The 19,646-nt window shown below is 52.6% G+C and overlaps 1 protein-coding gene across 1 annotated transcript in view; it reads right to left on the minus strand.

Annotated features, from left to right (window-relative positions):
* The window catches only part of TGM2 (transglutaminase 2), a 33,362-nt gene that overhangs the window by 5,357 nt on the left and 8,359 nt on the right, over positions 1 to 19,646 (minus strand). Inside the window, exons 3-10 of the mRNA XM_073792990.1 lie at positions 18,108 to 18,350; positions 14,360 to 14,478; positions 11,570 to 11,698; positions 10,350 to 10,527; positions 7,925 to 8,060; positions 6,937 to 7,040; positions 5,097 to 5,339; positions 2,817 to 3,089 (exon numbers count right to left, since the gene is read on the minus strand). Of these exons, the coding sequence (XP_073649091.1) occupies positions 2,817 to 3,089; positions 5,097 to 5,339; positions 6,937 to 7,040; positions 7,925 to 8,060; positions 10,350 to 10,527; positions 11,570 to 11,698; positions 14,360 to 14,478; positions 18,108 to 18,350 (1,425 nt within the window). The remainder of the gene's footprint in view (positions 1 to 2,816; positions 3,090 to 5,096; positions 5,340 to 6,936; positions 7,041 to 7,924; positions 8,061 to 10,349; positions 10,528 to 11,569; positions 11,699 to 14,359; positions 14,479 to 18,107; positions 18,351 to 19,646) is intronic.

The raw sequence follows: 19,646 nt of genomic DNA on the forward strand, positions 1-19,646 counted from the left end.
GACCAGCTCCACAGGAAAGAAGGAAACCATTGTCCTCCAGGAGCCTGGAGGAAGTGGCCCCAGCTGTTAACTTTTCCAGGAGGCTTAGGCCAGGGTGGGGCTGGACCTTTGAGAACTGCTGTCCACAGGCCAGGGGCCTTGGCTTCGGGCCAGATGCTGGCTGAAAGAGGGAAACATTTGCGGTTAGTGTCTATTCATTCCTTAGATGATTCCTTTGATCATCACAGAGATCACGCTGCCTGCATTCCTCATGACCCACCTGGAGGGGTGAGGGTATCCAGAGAGAGAGAAGGGGTGGGTGGCAGGAAGGAAGAGAGCAAGGAGGCGGGGTGGGGTCAGCTGGATTCAGTTCAGCTGTCCTAGGCCTGGCTTCCTGTCCGCTAGCACATGGAAATCCCCCAGAGCTTATCATCAAAGAATAACCGCAACTCAGCCAAAGTTCAGGGTCTCACAGGGTGGGAGAATCACTTTCAGGTTGACTTTGGCCTTGGAAGCCTCAATAGAGCATCCTGGCCTAGCCCCACCTGAGGGCAACACGCAGTACCACTGCCCTTCTCTGCCCTCTCCCGACAGGCTGTGCCCCTCAGAGGTCTCCGTAGCAGGAGGGACCCCTCCGCTGTGAACACATCCCCAGGGAGAAACCCTGGCAGCTGTGGCTGAAGCAGAAGAATGCTGCGAAGGGCCTGAGGGTATCTGGGAGGCAAAGGGTAACTCAACAGCAGCCTGGGTGGAAGTTGTTCTGGCATCCCTGGCTCAGGCTGGAGTTCACCTGATGATACACATTCCAGGAAAGGCACTTCCTCCCTTTGAAGCGGTTCTGAGCGTGAGGAAGAACTGACACGTGTGCATTCACACAAAGGGGCTGGAAGGGCTCTTCAAAGATGAGCCAGCCTTTGTACAAATGGGGAACCCGGGGCCTGGAATGGAGAAGAGAAATACCCAGGAGCCCACATCCTGTGGGCAGAATTGCAGGAACTAGGACCTCGGTATCCCGACCACCCCACACACCTGTAGGGATGGAGCCCTGCCCCTGACTCGGGGCCTGGATGTGGAGATGAGAGCTGAGTCCTCTGCACACCAGCAAGGCTGGCAGTGACTCAGGAAGCACTGAGCCCGGCCCTGAGACCATTGCCTGGCACAGCAGGGTTCAGGAAAGATGCTTTTCGGCCTCCCCACACCTGTTGGCACTTGCTCAGCGAACAGTGAAGAGCCCCGCCGTGTCCAGGCACCATCATACACTTTCCAGATCTTTCCTGAACACACATCTCCTTTGCAGCCCATGAGGGGCATGCTAATGCCCCATGTGATGGATGGGTGTGATTCAAGCCCCAAGGTTATACATCTAGAAGGCAGGAGAGGTTCTTCCCTGGTGGTCCAGTGGTTAAGACTCCAAGCTCCCAATGCAGGGGGCACAGGTTGGATCCCTGGTCAGAGAACTGAGATCCCACACGCCACATGGCGCGGCCAAAATTAATATTAATAATAGAAGGTGGGAGAGGCCAGATTCAAAGCCAAGTCTGGCCTCCGAACACGCCTTTTAGCAGCATAAGTGTTGGGGCCCCAGCCCTGGTGCCACGTGGCTCTGCCCCAGAGTTTGCCGCTGCTCAGGGACCCTGACAGAGGGTCTGCTCTGTCCCGGCGTGTGGCTCCAGGGTGCCTGAGGTGGTCCTGAGATAGAGGCCCCAGGGTTGACTGATGTTCTACTCAGATCATGCTGACCCCGGGTCCTCTCCCAACTCGAAGACCCCCCTGCCCTCCCCATGCCCACAAGCTCCAAGTGCAGGAACAGAGAATGGGCTGCTGGGGGGGATAGGAGACTGGGCTCCATGCTGCCTCCCTAAGTGACCTCGGCTGCCGCAACCCCTCTCAGCGTCTCCAGCTTAATTTTAGGGAGATAACCAGTAGTGGTGACAAAGCCAGCAGTGAAAAAAGGGATCAAGGGGACGATGACTGTGCAGGCATCCGACCAAGAAGCCAGAGCGACAGAGGCTCTGCCCAGGGTTGAGGGCTGGGTGAGCTACTGACATCATTTCAGCCCCAAACGGGGAAGGGGATCTGCTCCCAGGGAGGTCGGGCCAGGCACTGGAGCCATGGAAGAGGAGAAGATCAGGGCTTTTCCTTTCCTATCACTGTTAGAGCCACACTGTCCAGTATGGCAGCTTCCGGCCACATGCGGCTGTTTAAGTGAAATTAAAACTTTAGTCCCATAATTACACCAGCCACACTGCAAGTGCACAATAGCCACATGGAGCTAGTGGCCACCATACTGGACAACGCAGATACAGGACATCCTTATATCACAGAAAGTTCTCTGGGTAGTGCTGGTCTTGAATCTCTTCTCTCTGAGCCTGAGAACCTCCAGAGAAATAGGAGAGGTTCTCAAAGGGGCTCTGGGGAGAGGCAGCTGTAGTGTGAGTTGCTGGAGACGGAGGAAAGGAGTTTGCTGGAAGGGGCAGCAGAGAGTCTGGGAAAGCAGTCAGGGGTCCTGCGAAGATGAGATGGAATGAAATAGAATAGTTGCTACGAGTACAGGTTCAAGTCTCCGTCCTGTCACTTCCTGTGTGGCCTTGGGAAAGTTACTTAACCTCTCTGTGCTCAGTCTTCTCATCTGGAAAATGGGACCATAAAAGAATCCTCCTACTTTTGTTATAAGAAGGAACTGGGTTGCTATTTATAAAGTGCCGAGGACAGGGCCTGACCCACAGTGAGGGCAATGGGAGTGTCTGTGAGGTAGATGGCACACGTTCAGCTCTCAGGGCACGACCTAGCATGTCGTCAGGGTGGTCAACAGCTGCTCCAGGAACACAGGGCCTTACCAGAGAAAGGCTCCAGGGAAAAGTTGAGCAGGTCCTTGGTGCCACACTTGGGTCCCAGGATCCCGTTGTAGCTGACGGTGCGGGCACAGAGCAGGAGGCAGCCAGCGTGGTCCTCGGCAGTGTTGTTGGTGATGTGGGCAAAGACGTCGAAGTCGCTGCCCCTGTTCATGCCCTGGCCCGCACGGATCCTCATGGCCACCCCTGTCTCCTCTTTATCAGCCAGTTTGTTCTGGCGGTTGGCCCTTGTGAAGGCTTCCCTCTCCTCTGCGGACCCTGTGGGGACAGGGAAGAGAGCTTCATCACAGCTGGAAGGGGGATCAATGAGAAGGAGGCTGGGAGCAGGGCAAGCTGGCTTCTCAGAGTTCTGGTGACTCAGAGCACCCCCGGAGGGAGCCCCTTCTTTACATTACTGTGCCAGGAGGAGGAAAGAGTATTTTATTTACTTTCCACAAGTGAGCTCCTATACATCCCTCAAGACCCATCCCCAAATGACCCCTCTTCCAGGACACCTTCTCTGACTCCTCCTTTCCCAGGATGAAAGAGTCACAATGTCTTTTGGAGTTTCATAGCTGCCTATTGCCTGTCACGGTGTTTTGGACCACCAGGTTTTTTTTTCTGTTCATATGCTTACACTCTCAAGCCTCTTGAGGACTAAGACTGTGTTTTACTTAATCTGAAGTCATACCCAATGCCTACAACAGTGTTTGGTGCCTAGTAGGCACTGATACAATGAGAACTTTCTCACCTCTAAGCATTTTGCACAGGGACCACTTCTACCTGAAATCCTTTCCCTCCTTCTCTACCTGTTGAGCTTTCCAGCAGGAATGACTGCCCCCTGCTTTATATTCCATTTACTTCTCCCCATGTGCCTTTTATTTTTGTCCCCAGTGTTGTTGGGTACATATTTATTTCTTCTATCAAATCATCAGCTCTAGACCTTTCAGAGGCCGGGGAAAGCATCTTTTCCTTCTGTTTTAGCCCTTCCCACTGGAGCACGGCCACTTAATACCCAATCCCAAGTCAGCCCTGGAGAGTCAACGGGGGTCAGATAAAGCCTGTGGTTTCTTAGTCACTTCTGTGAACCCTAGTGTGCTTGGCACACCGTAGATGCTTAGAAAATATCTGTCTATTGAACTGGCCATTGGATGTGCTCAAATTCAATTTTTAAAATAAACCACATCTTTTCCCCACTATTGATTTAATATTAGTAGCAGAAAGAAGCTTCATCTTTGTGTCTGATTGAGCCCATCTTATTAAGTTTCTTTTGGTCCATTTCTCTTTAAATCTTTCCAATCTACCTTCATGCCCACTTCCCCACCTGTGTGTGAAATGCTAAAACAATTAATACTACAGAGTTCCAGGAACTTCTCTTCCTGGCCCCTCTGGACTTCCAAGCCTCTTCAGCACAAATACGTTGCAATAAAAAAGCATGGAGGGGGCTTCCCTGGTGGCGCAGTGGTTGAGAGTCCGCCTGCTGATGCAGGGGACGCGGGTTCGTGCCCCGGTCCAGGAAGATCCCACATGCCGCGGAGCGGCTAGGCCCGTGAGCCATGGCCACTGAGCCTGTGCGTCCGGAGCCTCTGCCCCACAACGGGAGAGGCCACAACAGTGAGAGGCCCGCGTACCGGAAAAAAAAGAAAGCATGGAGGGACCTCCCTGGTGGTCCAGTGGGTAAGACTCCGTGCTCCCAATGCAAGGGGCCCGGCTTTGATCCCTGGTCGGGGAACTAGATCCCTCATGCTGCAACTAAAGATCCCGCATGCCACAACTAAAGATCACGCATGCCGCAGCTAAGACCCAGTGCAGCCAAATAAATAAAATAAAGATTAAAAAAAAAAGCATGGAATTGACCATCTATTGTTGGAGCTCCCACCACTAATAAGCTCTGTTAAACAACATGGACATCATGATTTTTCTGTGAAGATGAAAGCCTCTCTTGTATACCAGCCATCCCTTTCAGTTTTACTGAGTCAAACCAACAAAGAAAGTGAGGCTTAAAAACCCAATGAAATCTTTTTGTGGAATATAGAATTCTTTTCCTAAATGAATGATCCTTTACCACTGTCCCCCTGCCCCCAGGGTGTTTGTCAAGTTTGCATCTGATTCTAAGGAATTTCTTGAAATGGAGAGTAACCTACAGATCATTGTTGTTTGCAAGCTGCCAGAAAACACACCACACCACACACGCACGCACGCGGGCGCGCGCACACACACACATGCCCTCTGGGCTGGTAAACAAGCTGCTTATCCACAAGGCAGTGATGAGCCCAGGGCCCCTACCCTCCGGGTACTTGTAGGTGTGGGTAATGTCCTCCCGCTCGTCTCTGCCCACGCTCTTTGTGCTGATCTTCTGCCCCACGACCAGGGAGTGGTTGATGGACTTGTGCATGGACCCATCATCCTGCCGGATCCAGTCCACCACGTCGGCGTTGACCTCGGCAAAGACGAAAGGGGCGTCGTACTTGGGGCTCAGGTCGCCCACCTTGATGGCACGAACGGGAACCGGGCCACAGCAGTATGTCCCTGGTTGGGAGCAGGAGAAGGGTAAGACGAGCCTGGGCTGAGGGGAGGGTGGTACCTCCAGAATCTTCCACAATTCAACCACACGTAGCCGAAAACCTAGAGACCATATAGCCTTTGACTCAGGGATTCCATTTCTAAGAAGGCAGCATCAGGTAAGAATTAAGAATTCCAGGGGAGGGAGTTCCTTGGTGGTCTAGTGGTTAGGACTCTGCGCTTTCACTGCCGGGGCCCTGGGGTTCAACCCCTGGTTGGGAAACTGAGATCTTACAAGGCATGCAACAAGACAAAAAAAAAAAAAAAAAAAAAAAAGAGAATTCCAGGGGACCCTGGAACCCAGCTTCTGGGGTTCAAAGCTCAGTCTCTTATTAGCTGTGTGACCTTGGAGAAGTCACTTAACTTCTCTGAGTCCTGGCTTCATGTGGGGATATTTGTACCTACCTAAGGAGGATTGGCAAACACTTATTTCTATGTGTTTGATAAACAGAAATGTGTCCCAAGGCACTTAAGGAAACGAGGAAGCCAACTGTAGGCAATACTTTACAAGGGTGTGTGTCTGTCTGGTTTCCTGCCGAGACTGAGAGTAGCAGTCACTGTCTGACACTGACTCAGGGAGTGTGTGAACAAGAACACACAAGAATGAAATGAACAAGAGAGCTAGATGTTTATCTGGGTGTGGTTTACCACTGCCTCAAACTGGTCACAAATTTAAATGTTGAGGACTAGAGGCTTGGTAGCTATATTACAGTGCGTCCATTTGATGGAATGTGGTGACATTAAATTAAAATTAAAATCACAGAAAACTGTCTGATAGAGAAATGCTAATGATATATGGAGAAGTGACAGGGCCAGGATGAAAGACCATGTGCAGGAAGAGTTCTTAACCTGGGGTCCATGGAACCCCCAAGGTGCAGCAAATAGAATTCAGGAGTTCATAAACTTGGATGGGAAAAAATTACATCATTATTTTCACTTCCTTCGACTGTGAAAGACCAAAACCACAGTCTTAGGTGCACTTATGACTTGTCACTCATAAGAACCACAGATATTTTTATCTCTCTTTATAGTTGTTACAGATAACCGGAAATATAGATTGCATTCATCTCTACCACAAAATTCTGGAACTTATTGATTCTACTAATAAATCTTGTTATATAGAGCATATATTACTATATCACAAATTTATTTAAAAATTTTTGATAACTATATTGCAATCTAATTGAACCCTAGGTGTTATATTGTGTGTATTTAAAATATTATTCTGAGGAAGGATTCATTTGAAATTATTGGAAGCTGTGTGTGAATGTTAATGAAATTTCTTGGGGGGAAGAGGACAAAGATGCTATTTGACTTTTTTTCTCTGTGCTTCTCCGTATTTTCTGTTTTCCACAATGTGCATGAATTACTTTTCAAATTATAAAAGAGGTGTTTTATAAAATATCAATGAGGTCCCCCAACACTCAATGTTCTTTGGAGTCAGCCAGACCTGGGTTAGCATCCCAGCTCTGCCCCTCTCCAGCTGAGGAGCCCCTCTGCTGGGTGGGTCCCCTCCAGCCTCTGTTTCTTCATCTCGGTAATGGGGCCACAGCTGCCAACCCACCTTCGCTCTTCTCCTGGGGCGTGGGGTCCAGGGCCTGCCACCCGTCGTATCCCGGCTGCAAGTCAGGCCTGGTCATCCACGACTCCACCCAGCAGTGGAAGTTCCTGTTGGGGAAACAAAGCAGAACGTGGACCAGGACTCTCACACAAACGTTCACGGTCACCTCCTGCGGGCTGTCCACACTCGCCTTGTCCTAAGCTGACCCCAGAACGTCCCCCACCACACTTTGCTCTTCCTCTGGGGGCCCCAGTCGGGTGCTCCCAACTACACTGGGAGTCCTCAACCCCTCTCCCCAACTCCTTTCCCCTCTCAGTGGCTCTGCATGCCCAGCTGACCAGACCTCCTAATTTCTCGACTCTTCCTTCTTTTTTTTTTTTTTGTTGTTGTTTTTTTTTGCGGTACGCGGTCCTCTTACTGCTGTGGCCTCTCCCTGTTGCGGAGCACAGGCTCTGGACGCGCAGGCTCAGCGGCCATGGCTCACGGGCCCAGCCACTCTGCGGCATGTGGGATCTTCCTGGACCGGGGCACGAACCCGTGTCCCCTGCATCGGCAGGCGGACTCCCAACCACTGCGCCACCAGGGAAGCCCCGACTCTTCCTTCTTTTTCAGCTCACAGGCTCTGCCTGGATTCAGACCCCACCACCACCCACCTGGACCACAGCCCCGCCCCCTGCTTCCGATCTGTCCCCCCGGTCATCAGCACACCCCTCTCCAGTCTGAAGCCTCTGGAATCAAGACCAGACCCCCAGCCTGGCAGTGCAAACCCCGGACGGTGTGTTCTCCAGGACGCCCTTTCATGCTCCCTGCATTGACTTTCCTTCCTCTTGGCCTTTGCTCCTGCTGTCCTGCTCCTGGAGCCTCTCCAAGGCCCGCTTCCTTTTGTCCAAATACTGTTCAACTTTTAAACCCAGTTCAAATGTGACCTCCTCTGAGAAATCGCCCCAAGTTTCCTCTCCAGGGGATCCTTCCCACTGAGCGCCCCCCTCACCAGATCATCTCGCTCTTGTCACTCTGGATCTCCCCAAACTCGTTGCGGAAGTACTCGATGAGCAGGTTGCTGTTCTGGTCGTGGGCCGAGTTATAGTTGGTCACGACGCGGGTGGGGACGCCGAGGCACCGCAGCACTGGGTCGGGGGACACAGTGGAGAGAGCTTAGGGGATGAGCTGAGGCCCTAGACACATCTGCTCTGCTTGGGCCTCCACGTGCCCATCTGTACCCCAGGGAGCACTGCACACTGGTAAGGGTGCACCCACCCGGACAATGGCACCCACCTCGCTGGTTGGCCCATGTCCACTCTTTCCCTTTCACATCACAGATAACAAAAGACTCTAAATGCAAATCTGACATTAACGGTCCTCTGCTAAACCCTCAATGGCTCCCCACAGCCCTCGAGGTCAAGGCCAGACCTCCACCGTGGCCCTTACCCTGGAGGGTCTGGCCCCTGACCACCTCCTGCACACTTTGCTCCAGCCACACTGGCCTCGCTGCTCCTCCAGCACTCCATGCTGCCAACAGCCCCAGGACATTGGCATATGCTGTACCCTGGGCCAGGAAGGCCACCCGGCCGGGTGTAGATTACCCCATCATTTGCATTCATAGCAAAACTGGCGAGTCATCATCATTCTCAATATACAGGTGTGTGAGGGATTCTTTAATTTGTCCTCTGAGGGCAGTGAGCGAGCTGTCTTATTTTATATCCCCAGAGCCCAGCACAGGCCTGGCACAGGCTAATTTGTCAAATGGGATGAAGGAGAGGGTGAAGTAGAAAGAAAAGGAGGAAGGAAAGGAATGACAGAGATTCAGAGTGAGGAGTGAACAGCGGGGCAAGCAGAAGAGGGAACAAAGGTCAAGAGCCCTTCCGTTCCAGCCCCAGCTGCTTCAGGCTGTGTGGCCTGAGGCCAGTCCCTTTGCCTCTCTGGGCCTTGTTTCCTCCTCTCTAGCCCGGGCTTCAGGTGCACTGGGACTCCATCGTGGACGAGGAGGGCCTGCATTTGGGCCTCAGCACAGTTTACAGAGAGCCCAGAGTAACTGGGAAAGGGACTGGTGTTGGAATGATAGGTGACAAAGAGGCAGGATATCAAGTGGCAACTATAGACCACAGAGGAGGGACGAAGACCCTGGGCACCAATCCTGCCCAAATGGTGATGGCTAGGTGCTTCTGACAGAGGGAATTATGGGTGTTTTTCCTCCTTCATTTTTTTATGTTACTTTTTATGTAAAATGTAAAAGTAACATATTCTCAGGGTAAGGTAAAGAAAGTAACATCTAAAAAAAGAAAGGCAACAGAAAGGCCTACTAAATATAATCTGTAGGACCTTTGGTTTACTTTTAGTTTTGATTGAGGTTGAGTCTCTGAGACGGGGGAGGGACAGGGATGTGACCTTTGCCCTGTGCCCACCATCAACCAGAGCAAGAGCTTCCCCGATGGCCCTGGATTCTGGCCGGGAGACAGGAGGGCACTGGGAGGAGGAAGGAAGGAGCAGCTGTGACCCTTCACCTCTTGCCTGGTTCCTGTGCCCTTTAACTTGGGTAGAGTCTGGATGCTCTGCTGCCCGTGGCGAGGGCTGATGTCCCAACCCCAGGCCTTGCCCCACCATGTGACAGGTTTCAGAGTACAGACCTGAGGCTTGGGGAGACCTGTCGCCGCTGCCCAGGGAGCAAGGCTCCACTCCTGTCCCAGGGATGGTGTCCCGGGAGGCCTCATCATCACAGTCTAAGGCCAGGAGGCTGGCCTTAGAGGGGCGGGCCCACCTCGTTCCAAGCCTGGCTGTGCTGCTCACCAGCTGTGCAACCTTGGCCAAGCCACTTCTCTTCTCTGAGCCTCCGTTTCCTCCTCTAAGAGGAGCTAATAATAGCAGCTTGTAATGATTCAGAGGGTAATGGGTATGGGCAGCCTGGCCGAACAGAAAAGTGTGTCACGGTGCCCATCACTGCAAACGTCCATCCGATCACGGTCAGCCGACTTATGGACACAGAGAAAATGGCCCAAGATCCAGCTGAGGAATCCCAGCTGCCCCGGAAACCCCCAAACCCCCCCTAACTTGAACCAGAGACTGTGCTAAGTGACATCTCCCCGGGTCCTAAGAGCTCCCTGGGACTTGGGTCAGTGACTGCTGTCTCCATTTTACACATGAGGAAACAGGCTTGGAGACACCAGTTCTCTTGCCCAAGTCCTCCCAGGGGTCAGAGGCAGAGCTGGAATTCAACCCGGGCAGTCCATCTCGAGTCCCTGGGCCGATCCACCATTCGGCTCCCTGCAGAAACCCCGTGACCACGGGGGTCAGACGCCCCCTTATTTGACCAAATCTCCCTGGCTCCGTTACACATCAGGCCTGGGAGAAGGCTGCAGGGACCCGGGCTCACAGAAACCAAGGGCAGTTCCAGGCCCTCTCACATCCCGTGTGCCGCTCACCAGTGCAGGCCACAGCAGCAAAGACCCAGCACTGGCCATACTTGACGCGCTGGCAGCTGTCATTCTTCCAGCGACGCAGGATGTCCACGCTGCCGATCCAGAACATGGGGCTGATGCCATCCCTGTAGTTGTTGTCCCAGCGTCCCAGCAGCACGCCCTGGTCATCATTGCAGTTGACCTGCAACCAGCGAGAGCATCAGAGGGACCAAGCCTGGGGGAAGGGTGACAGCTGCACTAGGGTGGGCATGAGTTCAGCACATGGTGAAAGGCAGGGAAGGGCGTTCCAGGTTGAAGGAACAGCAGGTGCAAAGATCCCAAGGTGTGACAGACTGGGAGGTTAGAGATGGTTGGTGCTGGAGAGAGAAGCGGGAGGGAGGAGGTAGAGAGGGGTCAAGGTCGTGAGGGTGATGCTGGAGATGTGAATTTGTCCGTGGAGTGGAAGGGGAGTGACACGGCGTGACCTGAGTTTTACAAAGACCCCCTCTGGCCCCTGCCCAGATTGTGTCATTTGCCCCCAGACTCCCAGAACCTCGAGAATAAAATGCAGCCTCCTGACCGTGGCCCTGAGGCCTGCACCGTCTGGCCCTGCCCCCTCTGCAGCCCACCTGCATCCGACCCTCCTGCTTGTGCTCTGCTCCAGCCAAACCAGCCCCCCTTTTGCTCCTCAAACCTGCCACAGCCGCCCCTCCTCAGGGAGCCTTTGCACAAGCTGTCCCCTCTGCCTGGGATGCTCTTATCCTCCCAGTTACTACGTCAACTCGGGACTCATCACTCAGGGAGGTCCCCCAGCCCCTTGCTGGGGTTAGGCCCTGTGTCAGACACTGTCACACATCTGGCCCCTTTGGCGAGTGCATCGTAATTTATGACTGTGCACTCATGTGATACTGTGGTTCCGCCTGTCTCCTCCCACACACACCCTAGAACGGAAGCTCTATGAAGTTAGAGACCATTCATGTCTTACACCTGCTTTTCCCCGGTGCCTAGGATGTGGGTGGCACTTGACGAATGCTTGCTGGATGGGTGAGTGAATGAATGAATGAATGGATTGCTTTGAGGGACCACATGGCATTACCCGCATTTGTACCTTGTCTCTCCAAATACAAGGTCTCCTAGCTGGAACTCACCCATCTCCTGGGTTCCCCCACCGTGCCCAGCGCGGGGCCTGGCCTCCATCATCACAGTAAGGGAGGGCCCCTGGGGCGGGCCTGCTACTCACTCACCATGGCGCTCACCACCCGGCCCACGTAGACTGGACTGCTGCGGCGGGAGCAGTCGCGGCCAGCGTTCCTCAGGAACTTGGGGTTGACGTCCAAGAGCATCAGGCAGATGTCCAGAATCCCGTCTTCAAACTGTGTCAGAGGAAACAAGGGGAGGATGAGGGAGCTGAGAAGTCACCTCCTCTGGGAAGCCTGCCTTGAAGTCCAGTAGTTGTGGGACCCCTCTGCTGTCTCACACAGCAGATCGGAGGCTCGGGCTGGGTCTGTCACATCTCTGTAATGCCAGCTTTTCCTGGCCCAGGAAAGGGGGGGGTGAGGTGGGACAATGACTGAGTGTGTGAGAAAGGGGGAGGGGGTGTGACTGCATCCAGGCTGGGGGGGGTCCTGGGAACTTGGAGTAGAGCCCAGAGTGAAAAGTCCAGCGTCCCTGGAGCTTCCCTCCCCTCCGACTCACCTCAGGCCCAGCCACTGCACTCCCCCACCACCACGTCTTCACTTCCCTCAAGCCTGACTCACCCTGCAGAGCTGATGAGCCTCCCCTCCTTCCCCATCCTATCGCCACACACCGTTCGGATTGGAACCAAAGTATAGACTGTAAAGAAGTAAATCTAATCTCATCACTCCTGTTTCCACTGCACCCAGAGTAAAATCTAGACTTTTCCCTGTGGCCTGCAAGGCCCATTAAGATCTGTGTCCCATAGAGAACAAACGTATGGACGCGGAGGAAGGGAGGTGGTGGTGGGATGACTTGGGAGATTGGGATTGACATATATACACTAATGTGTATAAAATCGATAACTAATAAGAACCTGCTGTATAAAAAATAAATAAACTTCAAAAAAAAACGATCTGTGTCCCACCCCATCTTTGACCTCATCTCTCACCGCTCTCACCCATACTCATTCTGCTCCAGGCTCACTGCCTCAGGACCTTTGTACTTGCTATTTCCTTTGCTTGGAATGCTCTTCCTGCCTCTCTCTGTGTGACGCACACCTTCTCATCCTTGCAACTCAGATGTTATGTTTTTCAAAATCTCTCCTTGTCACCTTTCATTGGACGACCCATCCGTCACGTTCAAGAGCTCTCCTGTCTGCCCCCTGCTCCCCGTCTCTGTGGTCTTGTCCCAAACCAGGCCTTATCGCAGGTCTCCCTCCATGACACAGAATAGCCCTCCCTGGCTTGAACCATTCATTTTGTGGCTCCCTATTGCCATCTGCCTGACATTCAGGGCTGTTCACAACCTGAACACTGCTGACTTCTCCCACGTCATCTCCTGGGGCCCCTTCTCATATAAGTGCTCCCCAAACTGTAACATACTTCTTAGGTACATAAACTTTCCCACCTCTGAGCTTCGGCTCATGCTGTTCCTTTGGCTTGGAATACCAGGCACCCACCTCTTCCAAAGCTCAGCTCAAATTCTGCCTACTTCAGGAACTGCCTGATTCCCTTCCTTCCTTTAGGTCTTATCATCCTGGCTAGTGATGACTTCCGGAAGTTTGCAAGGCCATGTCCCACGGCCCCGCACAACCTGGACACAGACCAGCAACTCAGAAAATGAAAGGGAGGAGTTAGCTTTGTTCTGTCTCTCAGGGGAGAATACAGAGCCCTGGGAAATAAGAGCCAATTCATTTTTTGATGTATTTTATGCATCACAGTCATATGACCATTTCATTTACATCCCACAGAGGGCTACAGGGTTTCTGCAGTTATTTGGAGGCAGACAGTTTTACGATTATTATCCCCAATATTCAGAAGAGGAAACTGAGGCCAGAGCCCCAGATCTCAGGGATCATCCTATGATCCCAGGGCAGGACTCTCTAGTCCTGAACATGGAGCCTGATCCAGGGGCTGCTAAGAGAAATCTCAAGGTGAACCCTACCCCAGGAGGCCAACACCCACTAATACACCAGGAGGTTGAAGGGCGAGGGGTGTGATGGTTCTTGCTTCATGAGTTTTCTCAGCAATATCTCAATAATTTTTATGGGATGCTGGATAGTAGAGGAAATAAGAGTATTGATTTGGAGAACCAGCCCGGGCTGGCCTGCTGAAAGAGGAGGAATCACATGGTACAGTGATGAGCCAACCAGCTCAGCCTAGACAACCATGTCCTGGTTGGCCCATAGATTTATGAGAAATAATGAATGATTGTTTTTTCAAGCCTCCAAGTTTTGGACTTATTTGTTAGTCAGCAGTAGCTAGCTGATACAACAGTGATTCTCAAAGTATCACTGGATCAATAGCATCAGCATCACCTGAGAACTTGTTAAAAATGCAAATCTCAGCCCACACCCAGGCCTACTGTATCAGAAACTAAGGCTGGGACCCAGGAACTTGTGTTTTAACCCATTTTTTTAGGTGATTCTGACATATATTCGAGTTTGTGAACCACTGATCTAGATAATGGTTTAAAGCCCCTCTCAGCACATGCCTAGCATATCGTAAGCTTCCTCCAGTGCTGCCCATTATTTTGATATATGGCCTTGAATGTTCCCCTTCTCCCTCATGGAGCACCTGCCAGCTCCACAACTCTCAAAGGCCCTCCTATTCTTTTCCACCTTGAATCCAGAGCTGCTGCTCCCACAGTGGAAAGGGCCACCCTTTGCTGTGTGACCTCAGGCTTGGCCTGGGCCCTCTCTAAGCCTCTAGCCATTTCAGGGCCCTTGAATCTTTGACAGCATGGTGTGGGTGACTCAGACCTGCTCACACTTCTGACTTTGATTTTGACTGTCTCAGACCCAGGACCTAGTACACGGTGGGCCTAAGATGGCTGGGAGGGGCAGGGTGTGGCCTTACCTGCCCAAAATTCCAAGGTATTCTATTGATGAACTTGGCTGAGCCCTGGTAGATGAAGCCCTGTTGGGTGAGGACGTACTCCCGCCGCTCCTCTTCTGAGTCCAGGTACACAGCGTCCGCTATGGGTGAAAAGGAAAGGGCCTCAACTCGAGGTCTGGCAAGGCCCAGGTTCCCCACAGACATGGCAGCTGGGGTGCCAACTCCCCAGGGCCAGGTCAGTTTCTCAGAGGCCTTTCTCTCTTTTAATCAGAAAAACTAGTCATTAATTAATAATCCCATATCAGTGAGATAAGGTATTATCAGTGACAACAATGTCTGTCTTTTATCCGACACTTGGCATGTGCCAGGACCCATGATAAATGTATGACATATATTAACTTGTTTAATCTCTACAAAAGCCCCATGTGGAAGGGATCCTTGGAAGCCCCATTTTACAGATGGCAAAACTGAGGCTCAAGAATATATTACAGATGGGAAAACTGATGCCAAAACAAGGGACAGGCACACTCGCTGGGCCACGAGTCAGGAACCCCCTAGCTCTGAGTCTCCTTTGCTGTGTGACCCTGGGCAGGTCACTTCTTCTCCTGCCACCTGACTGTGTTCCCTAAGAGTAAAATGTGATCCCAGATCTGAAAGGTGCTTTGCAAGCTAAAGCCCTGAGCCAGTGAGAGGAAGGAGCATCATTCAGGTGGAGAGAAAGCCGAGAAAGTGTCACTGCAGCTCAGGGGAGGAGGGTCCTTGTCCAGCTTGGGGGGTCCGCTGGCATCTGAAGGTTGCCTGGATGACATTCTAAGCAGAGGACCAGAGAGAGCAGAGGTGCACCTGCTGGAAGACGCAGGGCACTTAGTTCCCTGTGGCTAGTGACGACAGAAAAGGGCCTGGGGCGGTGGGGCCAGATGACTGGAAGGCAAAGGTTAGCCTGGCCTTTCTAATCCTCACTTCACAAGTGAAGAAATTGAGGCTGGGAAGGGGAATTCCAGAGCCATGGTATGACTTTGGTCGGCTCTGGGCATTTTTGCCTCCGTGGGCTCCTTCCTCCACAAAAAAATAAAAAAACAAAAATATATTTTATGACTGCATTGGTATAATGATGAACATATTAATATTATATGTTAAAACACATTCTCTGGCCTGAACATTCATTTTGTTTCTTCTGATTTTAAAAGAAATTAACACATTTTCATGGGTCCCTAAAAGTATGGCGGGCCCAGGCAGCGTGCCTACTGAAATCAGCTTGGGGAAACATGCCCAGTGCCTGGGATGAAGCTGCCCGGCCCCTCAGACCCCTGGGCTCCCTACAGCGACCAGCAACTTTACAGCTTGGAGGAAGCAAACGTGAAAGTGGCTGGGTGTCTTCTGCGTCCTGCCCTGTGGCTCTGAAGATTGTGCAATAAATATCAGCCTTCAGATAAATAAACTATGTGGCTGTAATCAGTGGCAGCACGGGAGGAAGAATTTAAAGAAGGCAAAGCCCACGGTACTTTCTCATCCAGTGAAGGTGTCAGCACATGTTGAATTGTCCCCGTCCCCACCGCAGCCCAGGAAGCTGGGACTATGATGTCCCCGCTCAGGTCTCTAGCTGGTAAAGGTGGAGGCCTTGGGGCCGCTAGATCCCGACCCCAACCACGTTGGAGCTCAGGGATGGGAGGCCCCCAGGTCACGGGCAGATCCCCCCTCCCCCCAGAGGGAGAGCAGTTTCCTCCCCTAGTGTGCCCAGCACCACTGAGCCCAACTTCCTGCCTCCGCATCACTGGTTCCCGGCCTAGGATGTGGGTCCCTTTAGTCACTGTGCTGCTTGGCTGATGTCAGGGAGGAGGCCAGGACACAGGAAGGGGACATACCCCAGACCCTCACTCCCCGTTCCCTGAACTCTGAAACCCCACGGTGTTGGGGTCGGGGAGGGGCACTGCCACGTTCCTGCCCTGCGGGCAGGGTTGCCAACTAGCTGTAAGTTCACATTGACTGAAATCAAAATGAGTGGACAGTGGGTCCAGCAAGGCCACTTCTGTCCTGAGAAACCATTCCGTGTGGCCACAGGGCATGTGATCAAGGGTGTTCCTCCCTCTGATAAGCCACAGGGGATCAACTCATGCCTGTGGGTGGGAGCCAGACTAATGAACCATCCACCCGGCAAGACCCAGGGCACTCCCAGCTCTTAAGAAAGATGAGCAGATGTCTGCAGACTGATGCAGAAAGAGCCTCAAGATGTACAGTAGAGGGAGAAAAAAACCAACCCAAGTTGTGGGCTGATGGATATGGTAAGATTCTTTTATGTTTAAGAAAGACAGGGAAACCCATAATGCAGTGAGGTCTTGTACAACATGATGAATGTAATTAACACTGCTGTATGTTACATGTGAAAGTTCTTAAGAGAATAAATCCTAAAAGTTCTCAACACAAGGAAAAAATTTTTTCTATTTAATTTTGTATCTATATGAGATGATGGATGTTCATTAAACTTGTGATAATCATTTCACGATGTACATAAGTCATCGTGTACAGTCATTATGCTGTACACCTTAAGCTTATACAGTGCTGTATGTCAATTATATCTCAATAAAACCGGAAGGAAGAAAAAATACAGTGACTTCTCCAGGCACATACATTGGAATCTAAGGAGATAACCCCCCCAAAGACATCTAATAATGGTGTTTCCCAAGGAAGAGAGTCAAGGGGGGCTTGTCTCTCTGTAGTGCTTGAAGCTTTTATAGAGAGGGTGTTCTCATGTCTTACTGCTATAATTAGAAATAAAAGCGAAAGTATGTAAAAGAGAAAATTTAAAAATCTTTCTGTTCAAATAAAATGCCCCAAAATGGAGAAAAAAGAAAGAAAGAAAGAAAGCAGTGGCCTAGTAAGAAGCTGGTTGTCTTGATGCTGGAGAGGCCAGAATTTCTGCCCTGGGCCCCAGGCTTTGAGGAGGGACAGCCCATTCCCAGCTGGCCCCACCCACAAGGCCTCTCTCTCTGCTGGGCTCCCTAGCAGCAGGAAGGAAAGAGAGCCCACTGTCTTGTAAGTCACATGCGGAAACTGAGGAAGGCCTGTGGCGCGCCCCTGTCTCCTCCCATCTGCTCGAGATAGACTCAGCCCTCTCCCGGACTCTCTAGTTTTGTCCAGCATCGCCCACTTGCTTCTTGAAGGACCTGCCTAAAACCACTTATCTCTGAGCCTCAGTTTACCGTCTGTAAAACGAGGATGCTAACCTCTCCCCCTGGGGATTGTTGAGAGCCATCACTGAAAGAGTGCATAAGGAGGCACTTAGGTGACCAAACTGCTCCTGCCCACCTCTCCTGGGTACCCCGCCCCTCCACCTCCCTGTTTCCCTTCCCCAAGCCAGTCTGGTGGGATTTAAAACAGAGCCCCACGGAACAGAACCAGGCGTAAAGCCGCGGCCCTGGGCATCCATTGGGCAGCCCTTTCCTGAACGGGGCTCCTGAACCCGGGCCACCTCCAGGCCCAGCTCACAGTGCCAGGGCCTCAGACACGGGGTGAGATCCCTTCGTAGCTACGTAGGCTGGGGCAAGTCATTTTGCTTCCGCAAGTCTGTCTCCTCCTCTGTAAATGGGAATAATAATGAGTTCCGACATCACGAGGTCTTTGGGAGGCTGGAGCACAGAACTGTATAGAGCAGGCTTCACTCAGTTCAACTGCACGTCTCTTCCGCCCCATCCCCCCACCCTCAGTGGTTCCCATGGGTGGGTGCAGCCCTGCCCATCTCCACACCCTGCCCCGCGGATGAAGCGCAGCTCACCTGGGCACCAGGCATTGAAGAGCAGGGTGAAGTGACCCAGCACGAAGCTGGAGCCCTGGTAGCCAGTGGAGGCCTCCAGGCTGAGGCGGTACAGGCCAATGGGGGAGCTGGCTGGGGTGCGGAGCTGCAGCGAGAGGGCACTGTCCTGCTGGTCCACCACTGTGGCCGCCCAGGCACCCTCCTCCACAGCATCGGACAGCCCGAAGCGGGCCTTGGTCCCGGCATCCTCGCTGGGGGCTGGGCCTGCAGAGGGAGAAAGCAGGGGCCGTGAGCCAGGGGTGGTGAGGGGGGGTGAGCGCCAGGGCTGGCAGGAGCAGAGCACATGTCTGGGGTCCCCTGGGCCTGGGTTTGAGGCCTAGTTCTGTCACTAACCATTGAGGGAACTTTGGGGACAGGTTTCATCTCTCTGAGCCTCAGCTTCTTCATCTGTAAAGTGGGGATCAGACCCCAAAATGTGCAGGATGGTTTTGGGGGAATACGTGAAAACGTGCAGGCGCACAGCACGCCCTCAGTCTCCTAGGAGGTTCCTCCTGGGAGAGGGGACAGTGTGGCCTGGGACAGGGTCACAGTCACACTGCTCTGGACTGGCGTGACTTTGGGGAAGACCATTCTCTTCTCTGGGCTCAGTTTGCCCATCTGTCACATGGACAGGAATTAGGCAAGATACTCTCCGAAGGTCCTCCTCTCCTGCCTAAATCCTTTAACTTTCAGAAAAAGAAGCCGAGACTCTGAGTAGAATGGGACCTTGGTCCTCTGATGTCCCCAGTGGGGCCTGTCTGAAAGCCTGCCTGCTCTTGGCTAGCAGAGGGTGCTGGCCAATGCAGGCCTAGGTGTCTGTCTCCCAAGGGCCCCTCCAGCTTTGCCTCTGTACCTCCATAGGCAGCCACGAAGAGCCAGAACTACCCCTCGCCTCCCTACAGCCTTTTACACTTTACAAAGCACCTTGGCACTTCCTGCTTCTCCCAAGACCCCTTGTACAGGAGGGAAAACTGAGGCTCAGAGGGAAGGGCTCTCCCAAGAACATCCCAGGGGTCTGCAGCAAAGCTAACATCTGAGCCCACATCTCTAGGCCCTGGGCTGCCCCCAAGGTGCCTCTCATTCCCAAAAGGGAGGCTCCCTAGTGGGGGGGTTTCAGGGCTCAGTGTGGTGACAGCCTGTCTTGAACTAGTTCTTTTTCAGTTGGAGGGCAGGGCCTAGCCCATGTAGGCGGGTCTGAGTCATGGGGAGGGTGAGGGGTGCTGGTCACTCTTTCTGGACTTGGGCGGCAGAGAGAAGAAACAAAACCTTCTCTGCCTGGTTGGGCGGCTGCTCGGGAGGCTTTCTGTTTATTCTTGCATCTCCCTCCCTGCAGCTCTGCCCCCCCTCACTACTGACAATATGGGGCCCTGCTCACTGAGGGGCTACCTGCCAGCCCCACCCACTCCCAGGCCCAAATATAACTATGAACTAACTGGCATGACACAGGCCTCTGGGGCCCTGTCTGAGTGCCAGGAGCCAGCTGTAAGCCTTTAAATGCTCCCTGTCTTCCAGAGCCAGTAT

The sequence above is a fragment of the Tursiops truncatus genome, chromosome 15 (genome assembly GCF_011762595.2).
Source record: "Tursiops truncatus isolate mTurTru1 chromosome 15, mTurTru1.mat.Y, whole genome shotgun sequence".
Lineage (NCBI taxonomy): Eukaryota > Metazoa > Chordata > Mammalia > Artiodactyla > Delphinidae > Tursiops > Tursiops truncatus.